The 23336-nt window shown below is 38.0% G+C and overlaps 1 protein-coding gene across 2 annotated transcripts in view; it reads right to left on the bottom strand.

Moving 5' to 3' along the window:
• atrip (ATR interacting protein) overlaps window positions 1–22129 on the bottom strand; it is a 40973-nt gene extending 18844 nt beyond the window's left edge. Inside the window, exons 1-9 of one of the 2 annotated variants that reach the window (XM_061892045.1) lie at window positions 21825–22129; window positions 20023–20312; window positions 18643–18725; window positions 9879–10040; window positions 9697–9809; window positions 5973–6142; window positions 5781–5879; window positions 1897–2035; window positions 1646–1816 (exon numbers count right to left, since the gene is read on the bottom strand). In XM_061892045.1, the coding sequence (XP_061748029.1) occupies window positions 1646–1816; window positions 1897–2035; window positions 5781–5879; window positions 5973–6142; window positions 9697–9809; window positions 9879–10040; window positions 18643–18725; window positions 20023–20293 (1208 nt within the window). In that variant the 5' untranslated portion in view covers window positions 20294–20312; window positions 21825–22129. The remainder of the gene's footprint in view (window positions 1–1645; window positions 1817–1896; window positions 2036–5780; window positions 5880–5972; window positions 6143–9696; window positions 9810–9878; window positions 10041–18642; window positions 18726–20022; window positions 20313–21824) is intronic. The other variant, XM_061892056.1, reaches the window with a different exon arrangement.
• Window positions 22130–23336: the final 1207 nt, after the last annotated feature.

Raw genomic sequence — 23336 nt, 5'->3', positions numbered from 1 at the left:
TTGGGTGGCTGTAAACGCATCACCGGCCAAGTGCCTTATGCGCATGTGTGGGCGCAAGTGAGAAAGAGCGAGTGGCTGCGGTTGATATGACAAAGTTGGTTTTGGTCTGGTTTGTACAGCAGAAAATGACCAGTTTTGCTACATAGACTCTGTTGGATTTGGTTGTGTTTTTAATTTCCTAGTCAGATTTTAGAACAACTAAAGTGGGAGCCTTTTACATAGACCTTGAGTTTGGAATGTCGGAATGAAGCCATAACACATCTGTTATCTCAACTGTCCAAAGTAGGGAAGAGAAGAAGAGGGGGGGTGAGAGTGAGTGAGGAGGGAGAAACTGCCATTTTAGGATTAGATCAATTTGGACCGTGCCTTTGAAATGTTGTATCTACATTGATCTCCCAAAGCGCTTTTTTTATAAAATATAAAAATGAGTAACCTCTGTCTCTGATTGATTTAAAACCAGCTTATGTGTCGTAAAAGAACCTGGGGGCGTTGACCGAAGGAAGAACGGGTCTGAACGCAACAATTTGGGGGCTCGTCTGGGATTTTTAAATAGGCCAACGTTTCGATCATGTGTTTATGGCCGACAAAGAGTTTTGCGCAATAAACTGACGGATGGAATTCATGTCCTCCTTAAGGTGTCTCGACTGATGTTACAATAGTTGAACAGTGATGACGAAAATTGTTTTTTCTGTTGTGGCCGCGTGTCGACAGTTACATTGAAAACTGTTGTACTCTTTTTTAAATTACATTTCATGCGTGGTATAGATTTGCCGCGCGCAGAGGACGCGTGAGCAGTGGACAATTGAACAGGCGCACACCTTAGAAAGAAAGTTGATCGGCGGTGTCCAAACTTTTTCATTGGGGGGCCGAATTGGCATGAAAGCCAACTGCAGGCAAAGTAACGATATGTATAAATAAGATTGCATAATAATATAATGGATATATAATTAATAATTATTATATTTGGTTATTAAGAGTATGGGAAAATTCGATAATTTAATCATTTAAAGTTGTTTAATCAATCATAAATATCAAGTAGCTAAAGTGTGCCAAACATGGATAATTATGGAGAGTGTTTTACATTTTCCTCATCATCCCTTGAAATGGATTTAAATGGGTGTACTTTAGATTGGTTTTATGCTAATTGGATGTTTTTTTTTTACAATACCCAATAAGAGTAGGATGTGGTTGATTTTGTGTGCTGGTTGAATTGTTCTTTATATATCATGAGTAGGGGAGGTTGTTTGGGTTGGATCATATAAGTACATATTGTGCACAAAGTCACATTGATGTACAATTATTAAACCACTGACTTGAGTTACTTACGTTGGCCACCAGATGGCGACAACATGGCAGCTATCAGACTATGTGTATATTAAATGAAAACCAACATGGCAGCTATCAGACTATGTGTATATTAAATGAAAACGCCGCGCCCGGCCAAATTTCTTATTGGAGCTCCAAATTGAAGACGCAGACGGGCCATAGTTTGGACACCCCGGTTCGACATATTTAAGAGTGTAGTTAAATGTACAATTTGTGGAAGGAATTTTCTAAATAAAAGATGAAAGGTGACCTAAACTTTGTCAACAGGACAAAAAGCGGTCAGTTCCTATTGTGTGGCAAACTGAGTAAAATGCTGCACCTGTGTCCTGTGGCGTTGGCCGAAGCGCCGGCTCGGCTTTGACTCAGCATGTTGAGTCCTGTAACAGCCAGACTTTGGACAGGACTGAGAGCAGCTTGGGGAACTCCGCCTCTACGCCCACTGACGCCGGCTGCAGGAGCGTTTTGGCGAAAAGAGCCGGCGGGGAATTTGCTGGAAACCAGCGCAAGAAAGGATAACACGTTGGTCAGCTTGACAAAATATTTCTATTTCAGTTAGAAAGTGCATTTCACCTGAAGTCCCAATGGGATGCGGCGGCATCTCGCTTGGCTGACAAGCAGACGTCAGTCTGGCTTATAGACAGCAGGTGAGAGAGGCAGAGGCTGCTGGGAGATAAACGCTGCTGGAGCAACAAGCCCAACAGGACGCCACCTAGGAAATCAATAGTTTTCAAGAACATCGGGTGCCACTTCTATGATTAACGACATTCCTCCATAATATTAGGCTGTTTTAGTTTTAATTTGTACCGGGGCGGTATAGCTCGGTTGGTAGAGTGGCCGTGCCAGCAACTTGAGGGTTGCAGGTTCGATTCCCGCTTCCGCCATCCTAGTCACTGCCATTGTGTCCTTGGGCAAGGCACTTTACCCACCTGCTCCCAGTGCCACCCACACTGCTTTAAATGTAACTTAGATATTGGGTTTCACTATGTAAAGCGCTTTGAGTCACTAGAGAAAAGCGCTATATAAATATGATTCACTTCACTAATTCACAATTTGTATTATCTTTTTATTTATTTAAAAAAACACATTTGTTTGTATATATTGTTTTACAAATCCCCTGACATGTATACTGTGTATATGTACATCATTTATCCATATTTTTAACATGTTTTTATATACATAGATTGAGAGTACTTTATTGATTCCTTCAGGAAAATTTAAATTCCAGCAGCAACATGTTACAGGTTATTTATATTTTATTATTGAATGTAGGGATGCACCGAAATGAAAATTTGTGGCCGAAGCCGAATAAAATTTAAACGCTTGGCCGAAGGCCGAATACCGAATAATAAATGCAGTTTTTCACAATTTTTTTTAGTATTGTATAAATAGCCTAGAATAAATATTTAGACATGTTTTTCAAATAAAGTATTTTTTTTATTGAATATTGACATTTTTTTAATATTCCATTAGCCTTTGCTTTTCAAAAAAAGCACGAAGTTTTTCATTTATATTAGGCCTTCAAACAAAACATGCATTCCAAAAAAAAATAAAGTGCATTAAAGTGGATAAACCCACAACAAATGAATTATTGTCCTTTTGGCAAAAGTCTGCTTAGCCACAGTAGATATGCTAATAATGTAAACAGAAGGCTCAAGTAAATCTCAATTAAGTGTGTGCTTGTAACCTCATACACTTATACAGGTAGCCTACACAACAGGCTAATAATGTAAACAGAGGCCCCACTAAATCTCAATAAGTGTGTGCTTGTAACCTCATACACTTATACAGGTACACAACATATCCCAGGCCAGAACAGATTTGTCAATAACAGTACTTCAGTTTCAGAATAAAAAGAAGGAAACTAACTATGTATAAAACAATTTAAATTTAACACTGCACGTTGGTTGATTGCGTCACCGCGTCAAAAAATTGTGTCACACGCCACTATTCGGCCTTCTTTTTAACTCATTCCACCGAAGGCTGAATGTGTTTTTTTTTGCCATATTCGGCCGAATGTATTCGGTTACCGATTAATCGGTGCATCCCTAATTGAATGTATCAAATGTGATGAATATTTAATGGACCACAATGGAAACAAGCCAAAAGGCTTTTTGTGCCACTCATTTGCCTTTTTAAAGCATTGCATGGATTCAATTCTTTAAGATGTCAATAAACTTCTCAATCAATCAAAAAACCTAACACCTATTTGACAATCAAGACATGAATGCAACAATCTTCATTTTGTATACTATCACTAATAAGCTGCGAAAATACCGTATTTTTCGGACTATAAGTCGCAGTTTTTTTTCATAGTTTGGCCGGGGGTGCGACTTATACTCAGGAGCGACTTATGTGTGAAATTATTAACACATTACCGTAAAATATCAAATAATATTATTTAGCTCATTCATGTAAGAGACTAGACGTGTAAGATTTCATGGAATTTAGTGATTAGGAGTGACAGACAGTTTGGTAAAGGTATAGCATGTTCTATATGTTATAGTTATTTGAATGACTCTTACCATAATATGTTAGGTTAACATAGCAGCTGGTTATTTATGCCTCATATTAGCTGCAGGTGAAACAAAGAATCGCTATTGCGACATCCGGTGGACACATTTAGAACAGCAGTTTCTTTCAATCAAAAATATCAGCTCATTTTTATACTTCGAAAACTCATCTTCCGGGCCGTATAAAACCTGTTCGCGGACCTGTTCTGGCCCGCGGGGGCGTACGTTTGACACCCTTGCACTGGACACTCAAAGCGCGCACAGAGAAGTGAGAACCCATCATTCATTCTTTCACTCCACATTCACATGTTCGTGGTGGTAAGCTACAATAGAGAAGAGAAGTATCCAACACTTCTCTTCTCTAAAGTAAATGTGCACAGCAGATCTAGATCATCTACAGCAACAATATGATTTGTCTGAGTGGCTGGACAGGACAGACTAGGGGGAAAAAAAATTGTTTTGCCTTTTATTTTTTAAACAATTAATAATCGTTACTACAAATAACAATCGCCATTAATCTGAAAATCGATTTTTTTTTTTCCGCACCCCTATTTTCCAGTACTGACTAAAACATACAAAGCACAATAATTCTATTTCGAATTCTTAAATGCAAATCAAAAAAACAAATTTCGGCCCATTTTTGCTATTTTCATTTCTGAAACAAAAGTTGGACAATTGTTTAACGACAATTTATTAAAACGACAATAGGACTCCTGCTGAACAAATGTGTTAGCCTTATGCTAAAAATATGCTAAACACAAAAGAAAAACTAAAATATTGCTTCTGGTTCAATTTGTCATCGCACAGAAGAACATGCATTTTTGCATTTTGAATGAACATACATTCGACACATGTTTGTGTTTATCTGACAAAATAAAAATCCATAAAAGGGTAACAGCACAAAACCAAATTTTATGGCAATATTTGAATGAAAATCAACCCTTTTTTTGTCCGTGTACCTTCTGTTCATTTTATTTCCAATTCTGAAACAGAAACAAAATTAGGTTGTCGATTTCTATTATAAATGGCAGATATTAAAGCAAACAAAAAGGGGTTGATTTTCATTAAATTATTGCCATAAAATTTGATTTTGTGCTGTTTTCCTTTTATGGATTTTTATTTTTGTAGATACAACACAAAAATTCAATTCACGTTAATCCAAAATGCAAAAATGCATGCTTATATGTGTGAAGACAAATTGAACCGGAAGCAGTATTTTAGCTTTTCTTTTGCGTTTAGCATGTTTTTAGCATGACGCTAACATCTTTTTTCAGCAGGAGTCCTATTTTTGTTTAAAAAAAGTCTCATTAAATAGTTGTCCAACTTTTGTTTCAGAAATGAAAATAGAAAAAAATGGCCCAAAATGTGTTTTTATGGTTGGCATTAGAGAATTGGAAATAGAATGAAGGGAAGGTACATGGGCGGCATAGCTCGGTTGGTAGAGTGGCCGTGCCAGCAACTTGAGGGTTGCAGGTTCGATTCCCGCTTCCGCCATCCTAGTCACTGCCGTTGTGTCCTTGGGCAAGACACTTTACCCACCTGCTCCCAGTGCCACCCACACTGCTTTAAATGTAACTTAGATATTGGGTTTCACTATGTAAAGAGCTTTGAGTCAGTAGAGAAAAGCGCTATATAAATATAATTCACTTCACTTCACCAGCAAAGATCATTGACTTTTTCTGCCAAGACCACATTGCTTTTTTCATTTCTGCTGACTGGGGATTTTTACTTTTGATACATAAAATGAAAATATAACCGTTTTTATATCTATTTATTGCACTTTGAAAAAGATGAAAGATTTTCCATTTTAGCTTTTGTATTTCAAAATAAAATTCAACTAAACCAATGTTTGTCACTTCCCGTTCATGAAAAGGAAACCAAAACATAGTTAATAACAACCATTTGGAAGTGAAACATCCAGTTTTGCTTACAGAAGTCACTCACCTTGATGGTGCAGGTGTGCAGGTCTGACTGCCTGGAACGGGTCAGGACTGACTACTTCCTGTGTGTCAGTTGATCTCACACACCCTGGCGCTCGGTCTGCTGGAACACAGTTCCGATAAAAAATAAAAACAAATAAAAAACATGAAGGGATTTGGGTTTCAAACTCCAAGGCCTTGACGTCACGCCACTCACCGTCCCAATGTGCCTTGCCCGATGTCTTGGCGGGAGCTTTGACCGGCGTGTTTCTGGACGGGACCTGAGCCGTGAACATTTCCTTGGTGATTAAAGCGTGGCCTGTTGGAGAGGAAGAGCCGCTGCCACTCCCGTGATGCAGCTGACCAAGGCCATTGAGCAATTTGGGGCTGAGCAGAGCGAGACAACGCTTTTATCAGCACAACTCTAAAGACAGTGGAACCTCAACATTTGATTTGCTAAATAGCTGGACACAATTATTTTTAAACTTATATAACAGTACAGTAATGTCGGTACTATAAGATGCTACTTTGTTTATTTTGAAACTTTTCCTTTTCCCCCGCTGTTGGCCATGATGAGAATAATTTTGAAATCAAGCAATAACTTTGAAAGGGTGTGTTTGTGTTGTGGCGCCCTCTTTTGGATGAGTTTGCTCACTGCAGGTCCTGCTGTGCCCTTCTGTTTGGAGCTTTGAACCTGAAGTACAAGCGCTGTTACGTCGTCTAATAATAATAATAATAATACATTTTATTTGTAAAAAACACTTTCCATTAAGCAAACAACCTCAAAGTGCTACAGTGTATCAAAATAAATAAATAAAAAAGACAATACAAATTAATCAAAATAAAAACTAGAACTAGCACGCATACATCTAAAAAAAAGTTGTTTTTTTTAAAAAGAAGGGATTTTAAGCCTTTTTTTTTTTAAAGCATCCACAGTCTGTAGTGCCCTCATGTGGTCAGGGAGAGCGTTCCACGGACTGGGAGCGGCGGAGCAGAAAGCCCGGTCTCCCATTGTTCGTAGCTAGTCCTCCATAACGTTCTGCTCATATAGATTCTTCACTCATCACTCCAAGCAACGTTTGTAAGTTTTACAATATAACTAAAACAATTCTTACTTACTAAACCGTCCCATGTGTGACGTCCGTAGGAGTGTTTACATGCATATTTGAATGTGCGGTAGTAATTTAATCCAGCTAGCGTTGTTAGCATTAGCTAATATGCTAACATGATTAAAAGTGTCTATGTTAGTATTATCAACTGACAATGGCGTTCTTTTTGTACTGTTTTAGTTTCGTAAATTCACCAAAACGTCATTGTGTAGTTATTGAGTCTGTTTTTATCTAATTGGAGAGCTAGCTTGCGCAGCTATTGAGTGCATGACGATGACAACTGTTTTGTTAAATCAGCTGTTTTACTGCCCTGTTACAGACACCGTTTGGAAAAAATTAAGGTATTTCAATAAACATTTACTGTGTAAATAACTTATTTCACAGCGTATATATCTGCGGCTTAAAGTCCGGTGCAGGTAATATGTGGAAAAATATTTTATTCTTCCAAAATTTGGTGGGTGCAGCTTAGCTATATACCGGTTGCTCCATATCAAATCAAACTTCTTTTATATAGCACTTTTTTATACATGGACAAAGTGGTGTACAAAGAAAAATAAAACAATAGAAAATGCACACACTTGCGCACACACACACACACACACAGCAGTATTGACAATAACACAACAAAACATGGCACAGAGGATTTGGGGGAAAATGCCACATTTGAGGCGTCCACACTGTAGAATAAGTCAAATTAACGCCATCTAACAAATAGTGTAAAACCTATCATGAAATATAAGTAAAAAGTATACAGAAATACTACATTAATAAGTTGATAATAACGTAACATTGAGAAAATAGTAGTAGTACTACTATTAATACAGATAGAAAACAACACAATAAATAATGAAAAGCATAAGAGATTGAAGATATTATATATATATATATATATGTATATATATATATAAATTGTATATATGTGTGTGTGTATATGTGTGTGTACATATGTATATATGTAAGTGTGTGTGAATTTAAATGTATTATATATAGACAATATATAGCAGCAACCACTGAACTGAATTATATTTGATATATTATTGTATTATATATATATATATATATATATATATATATACATTGTATATGTATAGGGGTGGGAACTAATAAGTTTACTTCTTCCCACTCCCTTTTGAGCCAATCTTGTCATCTACAAAAGATTAGTCACATGTAATGTTTTCAATGTAGGTGTAAAAATAATGTATCTGTATATTTCTTTTGTATTTTATGTCATTCTCTTGTTTTGTTTGCATGGCTCAAAATAAACCCATTCATTCATTCATTCATTCAAGAGCAAGCCTCCCTCTACATCAGGGGTGCACACACTTTTTCTGCAGGCGAGCTACTTTTCAATTGACCAAGTGGAAGGAAATCTACCTCATTCATACTTATAGTGTATATTGATTTATTCATCAAAGAGAGGTTTTTGTTAACAAGTTAAAGGTGTTTAATGATAATACTAGCATATTCCTTTCTTTCATGCAGACAAGAATATAAGTTGGTGTATTACCTGATTGTGATGACTTGCATTGATTGGAATCAAACAGTAGTGATGATAACGTCCACATTTTCGAATGGAAGACAAAAAAAAGTCCTCCTTTTCTGTCCAATACCACATGAAAGTGCTTGCTATTTGTTTCCCCAGCTTCCATACTCCTTTTTATACACTTTACACGAAATGCATTGGCGGCAAACGCCGTAGCTTGCTAGCTTGTGCACGCCAGCTTTCTGAGACTCTTATTTTGTTAGCGCAGGCAGGATGAAACGGGGCTTTTATTGTGAAGACAGGAACTGTGCAGTCAGTCTTTAGAGTTTTAACGGCAGGTACGGCGCAAGAGTCTGTTGAAAAAAAAAAAAAGTTTCTCGCCTTCCTGTCGGTCATTTTTTCTTAATAATGAACTGGCAGCAGCCAGCGTCCTCTCACAAGACACTCGGGTGCCGTGAATGTCAATCAAGTAAACAAAGTGACGTCTTGGTGAAGATTGATGATCGATTATGTTTAGGTCTTTTTTTTTATAGCCTGGCTGGCGATGGACTGACAAACCCCCCACCATGGATGTAATGAGCACCCCTGCTCTACACTTTATGTTAGGGATGCACCGATTAATCGGTAACCGAATATATTCGGCTGAATATGGCAAAAAAAGCCACATTCGGCCTTCGGTGGAATGAGTTAAAAACAAGGCCGAATAGTGGCGTGTGACGCAATTTTTTGACGCGGTAACGCAATCAACCAACGTGCAGTGACGTTGGGATATGTTGTGTACCTGTATAAGTGTATGAGGTTACAAGCACACACTTATTGAGATTTAGTGGGGCCTCTGTTTACATTATTAGCCTGTTGTGTAGGCTACCTGTATAAGTGTATGAGGTTACAAGCACACACTTAATTGAGATTTACTTGAGCCTTCTGTTTACATTATTAGCATATCTACTGTGGCTAAGCAGACTTTTGCCAAAAGGACAATCATTCATTTGTTGTGGGTTTATCCACTTTAATGCACTTTATTTTTTTTTGGAATGCATGTTTTGTTTGAAGGCCTAATATAAATGAAAAACTTTGTACTTTTTTTGAAAAGCAAAGGCTACTGGAATATTAAAAAAATGTCAATATTCAATAAAAAATTACTTTATTTGAAAAACATGTCTAAATATTTATTCTAGGCTATTTATGCAATATAAAAAAAATTGTGAAAAACTGCATTCATTATTCGGTATTCGGGCAAGCGTTTAAGTTTTATTCGGCTTCGGCTTCGGCCACAAATTTTCATTTCAGTGCATCCCTACTTTATGTTTATTGTGCGTGCTTCTGTTAGAGGTTTGCATACGACTTACCTTTTTCTATGCAAGGGAGACGCCATCTTGTTTCGCTCCGAGCTCAGCAGTTTGCTCTTCATCTCGTTGATCTCCGATTCTTTGAACTGCAGCTCGGTCCGCAGGGACTGAACCTGCACGCAAACATTAGCCGGGCTGATTGTCGCGCGCCCGTCCCGAGGCTAACGTGTGTGCTCGCTTGCCTTCTTGTTGAGTTCCTTCTCCCGGTCGCTCTGCTCCCGCTGCTTCTGCGCCTCCAGGAGGACAAGGTTCTGTCTCAGGACCTCTTTCTCCTGCTGGACTCCTCTCAGGGAGTCCCTCAGGACCCCGATCTCCCCGGTTTTCAGGACTATCTCCTCCTCCAACTGTCAAAAACGACGTGACAAACATTATTGTTATGTTATTCAGGGTTTTTTTCCCCCACACTTATTTATTTTTCATATTCAGAACCAAACCAAGAGCAAACTACAACAATTTTTAAAGGAGAACTGCACCTTTTGCGAGTATAAAACATTTATTTCTCTTTTACATGCATTCTAAATATTGAAAAACTGCTCGTACGAGGCGGCTAACGATGCAGGTAATGTCATTCATCCAGTCCATCTATGTAGCTCTCTTAAAAACATCAGAAAACCACCAACAAAGCTCCTTTTACATGCCATGACCAGCATATTAACAGGCCCTAGCAGGGGTCGGGAACCTTTTTGGCTGAGAAAGCCATTAAAGCCAAATATTTTAAAATGCATTTCCGTGAGAGCCATATCATTTTTTTAACACTAAATACAACTGTCAGGTTCAAACAGTGGTGACATCTTAAACAGACAAGAAGCAAGGAATTAAACAAAGACTGGATTAAATTTATCTCAATGAGGAGAAACCCGTAGACCTGTACTCTTGTACAGTGTCGTCCCGCGCTATGACAAGAGAATTCTACGCCTCCTCTTTCATTTTGACTTTCCCAGATTACAACAACTAAATGCGTTCATCTCTTATTCTTTTTAATAACATTGTTTTTCTAAAGCTAACCAATTTTAAATAAAATACTTTTGACTTCTTGAACAGGTGCAGTAGAAACGGATGGATGGATTCAAATGCATGATATTTGTTTTATATTTAGAACGTTATTTTTAACACTGTGATTACCAGCGGAATTATTAATTACTTATCGTGTTAAGCAACGTCAGCTAAGATTTATCTGAGAGCCAGATGCGGTCATCAAAAGAGCCAAATCTGGCTCTAGAGCCATTGGTTCCCTACCCCTGGGCTATAGCAACATTGGTATCGCAAGAGCTAACACTGAGGAACTACTTTTCTGGCGTCATGACTAGAGATGTCCTATAATATCGGACTGTCAATAATATCGGCTAATAAATGCTTTAAAATGTTGTATTGGAAATTATCGGTATCGGTTTCAAAAAGTAAAATGTATGACTTTTTAAAACGTTGCTGTATGGAGTGGTACACGGACGTAGGGAGAAGTACAGAGCGCCGATAAACCTTAAAGGCACTGCCTTTGCGTGCCGGCCCAGTCACGTAATATCTACGGCTTTTCACAAACACAAGTGAATGCAAGGCATACTTGGTCAACAGCCATACAGGTCACACTGTAGGTGGCTGTATAAACAACTTTAACACTGTTACAAATATGCGCCACACTGTGAACCCACACCAAACAAGAATGACAAACACATTGCGGGAGAACATCCGCACTGTAACACAACATAAACACAACACAACAACTACCCAGAACCCCTTGCATCATTAACTCTTCCAGGAAGCTACCCCCGAACCCCCACCTCAACCTCCTCATGCTCTCTTAAGGAGAGCATGTCCCAAATTCCAAGCTGCTGTTTTGAAGCATGTTAAAAAAAAGAATGCACTTTGTGACTTCAATAATAAATATGGCAGTGCCATGTTGGCATTTTTTTCCATAACTTGAGTTGGTTTATTTTGGACAACCTTGTTACATTGTTCAATGCATCCAGCGGGGCATCACAACACAATTAGGCATAATAATGTGTTCATTCCACCACTGTATGTATCGGTGTTGGTTGATATCGGAATTGGTCATTAAGAGTTGGACAATATCGGAATATCAGATATCGTCAAAAGAGCAATTATCGGACATCTCTAGTCATGACACATGATCTGCCGACCACCAGCGAGTAGCCAGCTACAAACTCTCAGCACGTGAGACAGCAGATTTAACTGGACGCAGTGAGCCCTCTTTTTTAGTAACAACAATAAAAAGGAAAATAATATGATTACGAAGCCAAATGTCCCGTGGAAGGAATATAGTTGATGGGCAATATGAGCCCACCAACATGGACGATGACAACAAAAAAAAGACTAAAACATTTGACTTAGTTTTTCCTACTAGGAAAAAGAAATTCACTTAAAGATGTTCAACATTTATTTATTTTACAGAAATTAGTTAATTTTGTTGTTTTGTTTGTTTATTTAAGATAAAGTTATTTACCTTCCAATTACAGTAGATTGTTAAACAATTACACAGTGATGAGAAATAAATGTTTATATCTTTTTAAATGGTTACTTGCATTATCATTATATATAATGTTTACATTATAAACACTATAGTTTTTATCGGTTATTTATTCAGTTTAAGAGCATGATGTAGTCAAAAGCTCTGAGTCTGGCTGCATAAAGCAAAATATTTTTTTAATTATTGCACATTGTTCTAATGCACAGGCGTCAAACTCAAGGCTCGGGGGCCGGAATTGGCCCGCCACGTCATTTTATGTGGCCCGCGAACACCTGGGAAAATATGCATGAAAGTATCTTTTCTTACTAAATATAATAGTTACTTTCATTTTGACAGGAAAACATACATGTACAGTATTAAATTGCATAGTTTTTGTGCTTTATTATTATCCAATATCCAAATATTTTGTAATGTTAAAATAAAAATAAATACTTCAATATCTACTTTCAAACCAAATTATCCATCAAATTGTCTGCTTTAAAAAAGGACAATAGATTTTACGGTAAAAGCATGAAACTGTAAATTGAAAATAACTCTACCGCAGTTTTTACTGTAACATTCTGGCGACGGACTTTTTTTTTTACTGTAAAATCTGCGGTTTAACGATGTATTACTGTAAATGTACCACGTTTTTTTTTAATGGTAAAAACTGACAGCTCGGTTGCCAAAAAACAAACAAAAAAAACAACGGTACAGTTTTTCCCTTTACAGTAATAAGTTGTAAAAAACACCGTAAATTGTACCGTAAAATTCTGGCAACTAAGCTGCCAGTATTTTACTATAAAAAAAACAGTGGGTACTGTTTTTCCATTTATTGTTATATTTTTTTGAATAAATCTGCATGTTTCACAGTAAAAAACTGGCAACTCATTTCACAGATTTTTTTACAGTGTACATAAAAAATATATAATAAAATACTTAACGGGGAACATCATCACAATTTCAAACGGGTTAAAAACAATAAAAATCAGTTCCCAGTGGCTTGTTGTATTTTTTGAAGTTTTTTTCAAAAATTTACCGGTCTCGGAATATCCCTAAATAAAGCTTTAAAGTGCCTTATTTTTCGCTCTCTGCGAAGACACTGGCCATTTCCCTGTGACGTCACACAGTGCTGCCAATGTAAACAAACAATGGGAATACCACAGCAAGATATAGTGACATTAGCTCGGATTCAAACTCGGATTTCAGCGACTTAAGCAATTCAACAGATTACGCATGTATTGAAACAGATGGTTGGAGTATGAAAATATTGAAGAAGAAACTGAAGCTATTGAGCGAATAGCTATTGACGCTATTCATAGCCATAGCATGGCCGAATAGCTGCGTTAGCATCGCCGGTAAAATGTGCGGACCAAACGATCAGGACTTTGGCATCTTTTGACACTGGAGCAACTTAAATCCGTCGATTGGTAAGTGTTTGTTTCGCATTAAATGTGGGTGGAAGGAAACGTAATATAGTTGCAAATGCATCTACAGCAGGGGTGCCCACACTTTTTCTGCAGGCGAGCTACTTTTCAATTGACCAACTCGAGGGGATCTACCTCATTTATATATATCATTTATATTTATTTATTTATGAAAGAGACATTTTTGTAAACAAGTTAAATGTGTTTAATGATAATACAAGCATGTGTAACACATATAGATGTCTTTCTTTCACAAAGACAAGAATATAAGTTGGTGTATTACCTGATTCTGATGACTTGCATTGATTGGAATCAGACAGTAATGATGATAACGCCCACATTTTCAAATGGAGGAGAAAAAAGTTGTCCTTTCTGTACAATACCACATGAAAGTGGTTGGTTTTTGGCATCTAATTCATCCAGCTTCCATACACTTTACAAGAAAGACATTGGCGGCAAATTCCGTAGCTTGCTTGATTGACATTCACGGCACCCGAGGGTCTTGTGAGATGACGCTGGCTGCTGCCAGTTCATTATTATGAAAAAATGACAGAGAGGAAGCCGAGAAACACTTTTTATTTCAACAGACTTTCGCGCCGTTCCTTCCGTCAAAACTCTAAAGGCCGACTGCACCTTTCCTATCTTCACAATAAAAGCCCTGCTTCATGCTGCCAGCGCTAACAAAATAAGAGTCTCGGAAAGCTGGCGTGCACAAGTGATGTGCACGCCAGCTTTCTGAGGGATCGCTTGTGCACGCAAGTTTTCCAAGACTCTGTATTTAGTTAGCGCAGGCAGCATGAAGCAGGGCTTTTATTGTGAAGATAGGAAATGTGCAGTCGGCCTTTAGAGTTTTGACGGAAGGTACGGCGCGGGAGTCTGTTGAAATAAAAAGTGTTTCTCGCCTTCCTCTCTGTCATATTTTCATAATAATGATCTTGCAGCAGCCAGCGTCATCTCACAAGACCCTCTGGTACCGTGAATGTCATTTAAGTGACATCTTGGTGAAGATTGATGATCACTCATTTTTAGGTCTATTTTTTTTAAAAGCCTGGCTGGAGATCGACTGACACACCCCCCGCGGTCGACTGGTAGCTCGCGATCGACGTAATGGGCCCCCCTGATCTACAGGTTATCCATACATCTCTGTGCCATGTCTGCCTTAGCATCGCCGGTCAAATGTGGAGACACTCTGGCACATTCAATGGGGGTCTGGCGGCAGACACTTTGGCATCTTGGGGCCAGTGGTGCAACTTGAATCCCTCCCTGTTAGTGTTGTTACACCCTCCGACAACACACCGACGAGGCATGATGTCTCCAAGGTTCCAAAAAATAGTCAAAAAAACGGAAAATAACAGAGCTGAGACGCGGTGTTTGTAATGTGTTGAAAATGAAAATGGTGGGTGTGTTACCTCGGCGACGTCACATTCTGACGTCATCGCTTCCAGCGCGATAAACAGAAAGGCGTTTAATTCGCCAAAATTCACCCATTTAGAGTTCGGTAATCGGTTAAAAAAATAGATGGTCTTTTTTCTGCACCATCAAGGTATATATTGACGCTTACATAGGTCTGCTGATAATGTTCCCCTTTAAAGAAATTCCTATATTATTCGCTGTTACCAGCGGCCCCGTGAGGGCAGCCATACCTGCGATGTGTGGCCCTCAGTGAAAGCGAGTTTGACACGCCAGTTCTAACGTGTGGCACCTTCAGACATTAATATATTGACTGACAGTCTAAAAGTAACATGTCTTTCTTCACATGCTATTTTCACAGTTTTATGTATTTATATGTATAAAATATAAAAAAACAATAATCAAATTGCAGTCTTGAGAGAGATACATTGCAATTAGGGTACTATTTACTAAAATTGTGCAGCCCTGATTGCTAGGAAGCATGTTTTATCTGAGGAGTGAAGTTTAATTGGAATTCAGCAGCTCAAAAAATAAAAACATCCATCAATCAGCAACCCAGTGAGAGTGGAGACAGTTTCTTATTTGAAACTTTTAGCGCGTAACCTTAAAATAAGCAAAATACTGTAAATATTACATGTTATCATGAAAGTGCACGTTATTAGACTCCACATTTGACACTAGATCATTCTATATTGTTGTCCAAGTTGCATTCACTTGGTGTGAGAGGAGTAGTTTTAGAATGGCTAAGAGGTTATTTAGATAATAGACAAGAGTTTGGGGATTTTTTGGGTAATACATCTGAACAAATGAGGATTGAATGTGGAATTCCACAAGGTTCGGTTTTGGGACCTAAATTGTTTATTTTGTATCTTAACGATATATGTGAGGTATCAAAGTTATTGAAATGTGTTTTATTTGCGGACGACACCAACTTTTATAGTTCGGGACATGACTTAAAAGTAGGGATGCAACGAAATGAAAATTTGTGTCCGAAGCCGAAACCGAATAAAATTTGAGCGCTTGGCCGAAGGCCGAATACCAAATACCGAATAATAAATGCAGTTTTTCACAACTTTTTTATATTGCATAAATAGCCTAGAATACATTTTTAGACATGTTTTTCAAATAAAGTCAATTTTTATTTAATATTGACATTTTTTAATATTCCAGTAGCCTTTGCTTTTCAACAAAAGCACAGTTTTTCATTTATATTAGGCCTTCAAACAAAACATGCATTCCAAAAAAAATAAAGTGCATTAAAGTGGATAAACCCACAACAAATGAATTATTGTCCTTTTGGCAAAAGTCTGCTTAGCCACAGTAGATATGCTAATAATGTAAACAGAAGGCTCAAGTAAATCTCAATTAAGTGTGTGCTTGTAACCTCATACACTTATACAGGTAGCCTACACAACAGGCTAATAATGTAAACAGACGCCCCACTAAATCTCAATAAGTGTGTGCTTGTAACCTCATACACTTATACAGGTACACAACATATCCCAGGCCAGAACAGATTTGTCAATAACAGTACTTCGGCTTCAGAATAAAAAGAAGGAAACTAACTATGCATAAAACAATTTAAATTTAACACTGCACGTTGGTTGATTGCGTCACCACGTCAAAAAAATTGCGTCTTTGCGTCACACGCCACTATTCGGCCTTGCTTTTAACTCATTCCACCGAAGGCCGAATGTGGCTTTTTTTGCCATATTCGGCCGAATATATTCGGTTACCGATTAATCGGTGCATCCCTACTTAAAAGCGTTATCAATACTTATTGAACAGGAAATGATTAAACTTAAGAGATGGTTTGATGTCAACAAATTATCATTAAATGTAAAAAAAACAAAGATTATGATTTTTGGTAAGAGGAAAAGAGAGGACACCATCAAACTGTCGATAGATGGAATTGGTATTGAAAGGGTTTCTGAACTTAGATTTTTAGGAGTGATACTGGATGACGGTCTGACATGGAAATCTCATATTGCACATGTATGGAAAAAGATGTCTAAGAGTATTTTTGTATTAAACAAGGTAAAATATGTGTTAGATTATAGGGCAATGTGCATATTGTATTGTGCACTTCTATTGCCATATATCAGCTACTGTGTGCAAGTGTGGGGGAACACTTAGAAGAGCAACATAAAGGCATTGTATCAATTACAGAAAAGAGCTATAAGGATTATTCATAAAGTAGATCACCTAGAACACACTAACATTTTATTTATTAACTCTGGACTATTGAAACTGCAGGAGCTAGCAAAGCTACAGACATTGTGTGTCATGTTTAAGGCTAGAAGTAAAACATTACCAGCAAATTTACAAAAAATGTTTGTCATCACTTCTGAGAATAAAGAGCATAGAAGAAAAGGGGATTTCAAACAACAATATTCAAGGACAACTTTAAAACAAATGTGTACATCAGTGGTGGGGGGAAAATTGTGGAATTCTCTTTAGATAAAAAACTGTAAAAATATATTCCAATTGAAAAAAATATATAAAGATAGAACAATAAGATCATATGGACAGCAATAAGTGTTTACATTTTGTTTTTTACTTATTATTTTACTTATTTTTTTGTCTGGTTTTGTATTTGCTTTGTATCATTCCGTGAGGTGTATATTATTACTATTATTTTCTTGGTTTGGTTTATACTTTATGAAGTTTTGCACTGTGTTTTTTGTTTTTGATTGTTTCATTACATTTGGATATATGTGTCGGCTTAAATGATATTCATGAAGTAAGATAATGTTTTATGTCAAAGGGGGCAGGAAATTAGAAGATTTTCTTCATCCTGCTCCTTCTCAGGAATTGTGTGAATTTAAATTGTATAATTGTGATATAGGGCTTCACGGTGGCAGAGGGGTTAGTGCGTCTGCCTCACAATACGAAGGTCCTGCAGTCCTGGGTTCAAATCCAGGCTCGGGATCTTTCTGTGTGGAGTTTGCATGTTCTCCCCGTGAATGCGTGGGTTCCCTCCGGGTACTCCGGCTTCCTCCCACTTCCAAAGACATGCACCTGGGGATAGGTTGATTGGCAACACTAAATTGGCCCTAGTGTGTGAATGTGAGTGTGAATGTTGTCTGTCTATCTGTGTTGGCCCTGCGATGAGGTGGCGACTTGTCCATGGTGTACCCCGCCTTCTGCCCGATTGTAGCTGAGATAGGCACCAGCGCCCCCCCCGCGACCCCGAAAGGGAATAAGCGGTAGAAAATGGATGGATGGATGAATTGTGATATAATTATGTATCGTTCTAAATGCACATCCATGAATGAGATAAATAAATATGAAAATGAAATGATATACTTACAGTATGATGATTGATATACTTACAGCTAGTATATAAAACCGCATTGGTTTTTTTTAATGGGTTTTAGAATACCATTACCTGCATTGTTAGCTGCCTCTTACTAGCAGTTGTTCAATATTTAATACGCATAGAAAAGTGTTCTTGTCTCACATAAGGATTGTGGATGATGGGCAATATCTCCAAAAAAGTGCAGTTCCCCAAAGGTGTGTGTGACCTTGACACAGGGCAAAAAGTACAACAAGCTGTTGTTTTATTATTTCAGAGTGTTATGAGTTGCCAGATTGTGTTGCTATTATAGTTGTAGTGTTGCTTGGTTTCGTGCGAGCATGGCTCACCTTCCTCTTGAGCTCTGCATGCTGAGCCACCAGCAGGCTGTAGGGCTTGTCGCCGTCTGGCCCAAACTGCTGCTGCCTGTTTTCTGACAAACAACACAACATATCTTTAAAAATTACCAAAATTAATTTAATCTAATAGTGGAAGTCCCTGTGTGGCGTTTGCATGTTCATTCCATGCATGTATGAAAAAGGTTCTCATTGAGCGTCACAGCTGCCTCCACACAGTCGCTCTTTTCAAATTATACAAATCACGCATGCGGGTAATAACTTGTAATTAATTATGCATTTGATTGAAAAAAAAAAATAATTTGCTGGACCCGCCCAGCACCCAAAGTCAGCTGAGATACCGTATTTCCTTGAATTGCCGCTGGGTATATAGTATGTGCCTGCCTAGAATTACTGCCGGGTCAAACTCGTTTCGCAAAATATTATTTTATTTAGCGCATGTCTAGAATTTCCACCGGGTCAAACTCGTCACGTCACGAGTGACATTTCATCTGTCATCATTTACAAAATGGAGGGGACTGATTTCAATCATTTGAAATCGCATAAAGGGAAGAAGATTAAGAGCTATTCAGTAGGATTTAAGGTCCAAGCTATTGAATATGCTAAAAAGAACAGTAAGCAGCTATGTTTAATTAATATACCGTAGCTGCGTGAGTCAAATATGAGTCATTAAATGACTCCCGCCTCCTGGTGGTAGAGGGCGCTAGTGATCCTTCTTGCGACTACTCGGCTGCAGAAGAAGTGACAACAAGCAGCACTTTTAACATGGAGGATTACATATCTAAAATAAAACAGTTTTCTAAACTGGACTTTCAATGGAAGCAGGAGGTAATAAAGGAAGATCTCCATCGAGACAGAGAGACTTTTAAAACTGAAGAAAGATAAAGAAAGACTTCTATAAACAAGTTATCCATGCTTTTGATCAGAAGGAGCTGCGCTTGGACTTCATTTATAAGTAAAGGTAAGACCATAATAACGTTTTTTTTTATCAAATGTGCTTTTCATGATGGTATCCTTACATCACACTCAAATTTATAAGCGAAGGCCTAAATTTACCGCACGCCTTTGGTAAGCGCCAGAGTGAGAAGAGGTTTTAAATTAATTAGCGCCCCGGCAGCAATTCAAGGAAATACGGTAGGCTCGAGCAAGAGAATGAAAATGTAAGGCAGGACGAGCAGCTAGCAACATGCATCTTCAACTTGAATGAAACATAAGTGATGTCACTGCCAAGTGTTAACGCCTAGTTCTTATTTTACTGTGCCAAAATGACGACTGTGGTAAAACATGTGATCGATTATTGAGTATTGTGGCGCGTGTGGATTGTTCCAAGATGGAGAGTTACGTTCGTATGAAAAGGAAAGCAGATTTACCCACCAAGAGGCTCTCTGCTGGGCATCCCCAAGTCTCCTCTTTTGCCCCCCATCTTCTCTCTCCCCAGTGGTGCGCTCGGCCAGGTGGAGGCTCGGAATCCCGACCCGGGGTTCTGCCGCTCCCCCGCTTCTGGACCCCCGCAGCTGATGGCCTGTGAGGCGATGGTGTCGATCTCATCAAGGTCGTCCTGGGTGAAGTCGTCGTCGTCGAAGAAGTCCACCTTCTGGACGTACGGGTCGTGGCTTCTGAGGCGCTTGCTGGGAGGGCAAGTCATGCTGTGTGTGTCCAAACAACTGTGGCGGGACATGAATAAAGAACATTTGCAGGATTTCACCACTTAGTGGGGAGCAGGGAGGAGAGTTTGTGCATTTTGATAACCGTCACCGTGACTGCATTTTAAGTTGTGATGTAAACAAAGTACCAATATTTTTAGGTACCGGTTCCTAATTGGACTGTGAAAATTCTGATCTAATGATATTCTATCAGTAAAAGAGAAAAAATTACATGAACAAAGTAAAGTAAATGAGGCAATTCCTGAAGTAATTGTGTGTGAATACTTCAATGCTGAAGTTGAACTGAAATGCTGACAGAATGTAGTTAAAGTTAAAGTAATATCATGTTGTATGCATGCATGTGTGATGTATCATGTTGTATGCATGCATGTGTGATGTATCATGTTCTATGCATGCATGTGCGATGTATCATGTTGTATGCATGCATGTGTGATGTATCATGTTGTATGCATGCATGTGTGATGTATCATGTTGTATGCATGCATGTGTGATGTATCATGTTGTATGCATGCATGTGTGATGTATCATGTTGTATGCATGCATGTGCGATGTATCATGTTGTATGCATGCATGTGTGATGTATCATGTTGTATGCATGCATGTGTGATGTATCATGTTGTATGCATGCATGTGTGATGTATCATGTTGTATGCATGCATGTGTGATGTATCATGTTGTATGCATGCATGTGTGATGTATCATGTTGTATGCATGCACGTGTGATGTATCATGTTGTATGCATGCACGTGTGATGTATCATGTTGTATGCATGCACGTGTGATGTATCATGTTGTATGCATGCATGTGTGATGCATCATGTTGTATGCATGCACGTGTGATGTATCATGTTGTATGCATGCACGTGTGATGTATCATGTTGTATGCATGCACGTGTGATGTATCATGTTGTATGCATGCATGTGTGATGTATCATGTTGTATGCATGCATGTGTGATGTATCATGTTGTATGCATGCATGTGTGATGTATCAATTTGTATGCATGCATGTGTGATGTATCATGTTGTATGCATGCATGTGTGATGTATCATGTTGTATGCATGCATGTGTGATGTATCATGTTGTATGCATGCATGTGTGATGTATCATGTTGTATGCATGCATGTGTGATGTATCATGTTGTATGCATGCACGTGTGATGTATCATGTTGTATGCATGCATGTATGATGTATCATGTTGTATGCATGCATGTGTGATGTATCATGTTGTATGCATGCATGTGTGAAGTATCATGTTGTATGCATGCATGTGTGATGTATCATGTTGTATGCATGCATGTGTGATGTATCATGTTGTATGCATGCATGTGTGATGTATCATGTTGTATACATGCATGTGTGATGTATCATGTTGTATACATGCATTATCCAAATAAAGTCAAACTCAAACGTGTTAGAAGCAAATAAATTACAAGTCATAATTTATATCTGTAACTATTTTGCTAAGAAAGAAGATGCAAATGTGAGAGATGAAGATGAAATAGTGCTTGTACCTGAGAGTCCAGTGCTGATGACGTCACAATCACCTGCAGTGTAGCACCTCGTAGTTAGCATCTGCTATTATGACGGAAGTTAGCATGCTAAGCTAAGAGTGCCAAAGAGAGGTTTGGCCGGCGTGTAAACCCGCTGTCGAGGATAGTTTTCCTGCATCAGTCACTTAGCGCCTGTGTGGCAAAATAACACATTGCTCAATCTGCCCTTTTGTGCGTAAATAGACACGAAATGCTGGCAGGAAACAAAGTGTATGAACTCCCAACACAGGTCTGTTACTCCGACCAATCACAACAAAGCTGTGACGTTTTCGACCAATCAGAGGACGTCTGCTAGTTTGACCAATCACAACAAAGCTATGACGTCTCGACTAATCAGAGGAAACTGCTAGTCCGACCAATCACAACAAAGCTGTGACGTTTTTGACCAATCAGAGGAGGTTTGCTAGTCCGACCAATCACAACAAAGCTGTGACCTCTCGACCAATCAGAGGATTGTTTGACTACGGGTCTTCGGTGAAGACAAACTATACGGTATGCAACCGCGGTAACTTTATTTTTTCTATTTCTTTATTAAAACAACATAAAAAAAACATTAAGCCACTTTAAATTTTTGGCTCTCAAATATTTTTCGTCAGGTTAAGCAATTTACTCGTCCGTTCCCTATTTGGATGTACGGAAACAACAGGTAGGAACTAAAGTGCAGGGCTGTATAAATAATATAAATCACAAACTATAACAAATGCGCTATTTTAAAATACCAATTTCGTCCAATATTATTTCAATAACAATTACTACACAACATACATCGATTTTCATATTTAAATAAGAATAACAGACCAAATTAAATGTTACACAGACCACGCGACTTCCTTGCAATTTACATAGCAATGCAGAATACAAATAAAAACGTGTTAAAGAAATGAAATAAAAGTGACAAATAAAATATGTATAAATACATGAAAAAACAAATACAACAATAAGAATGTGGCTCATTTAAAACAACTTAAATTTGTCATATATATATGTATATATATATATATATATATATATATATATATATATATATATATGTGTTTGTGTATATATATGTATATATTTGTATATATCTATATACATACATATATATGTATATATTTGTATATATATATATACATACATATATATGTATTTTTATACATATATATATATATATATATATATATATATATCCATCCATCCATCCATCATCTTCCGCTTATCCGAGGTCGGGTCGCGGGGGCAACAGCCTAAGCAGGGAAACCCAGACTTCCCTCTCCCCAGCCACTTCGTCTAGCTCTTCCCGGGGGATCCCCGGGATCCCCCGGGATATATATATATATATACATATATATATATGTATATATATATATATATATATATATATATATATATATATATATATATATATATAGTCACTTTCCCACTCTTCTTTGTGGAGGGAGTCCGGTCCGATCCGGTGGCCATGTACTGCTCTCCTGTGTATCGGCTGGGGAC

This window comes from Nerophis ophidion, linkage group LG02 (genome assembly GCF_033978795.1).
Source record: "Nerophis ophidion isolate RoL-2023_Sa linkage group LG02, RoL_Noph_v1.0, whole genome shotgun sequence".
Lineage (NCBI taxonomy): Eukaryota > Metazoa > Chordata > Actinopteri > Syngnathiformes > Syngnathidae > Nerophis > Nerophis ophidion.
Note: the sequence above shows the minus strand (reverse complement) of the source record. Positions and strands in the feature narration are given on the sequence as shown.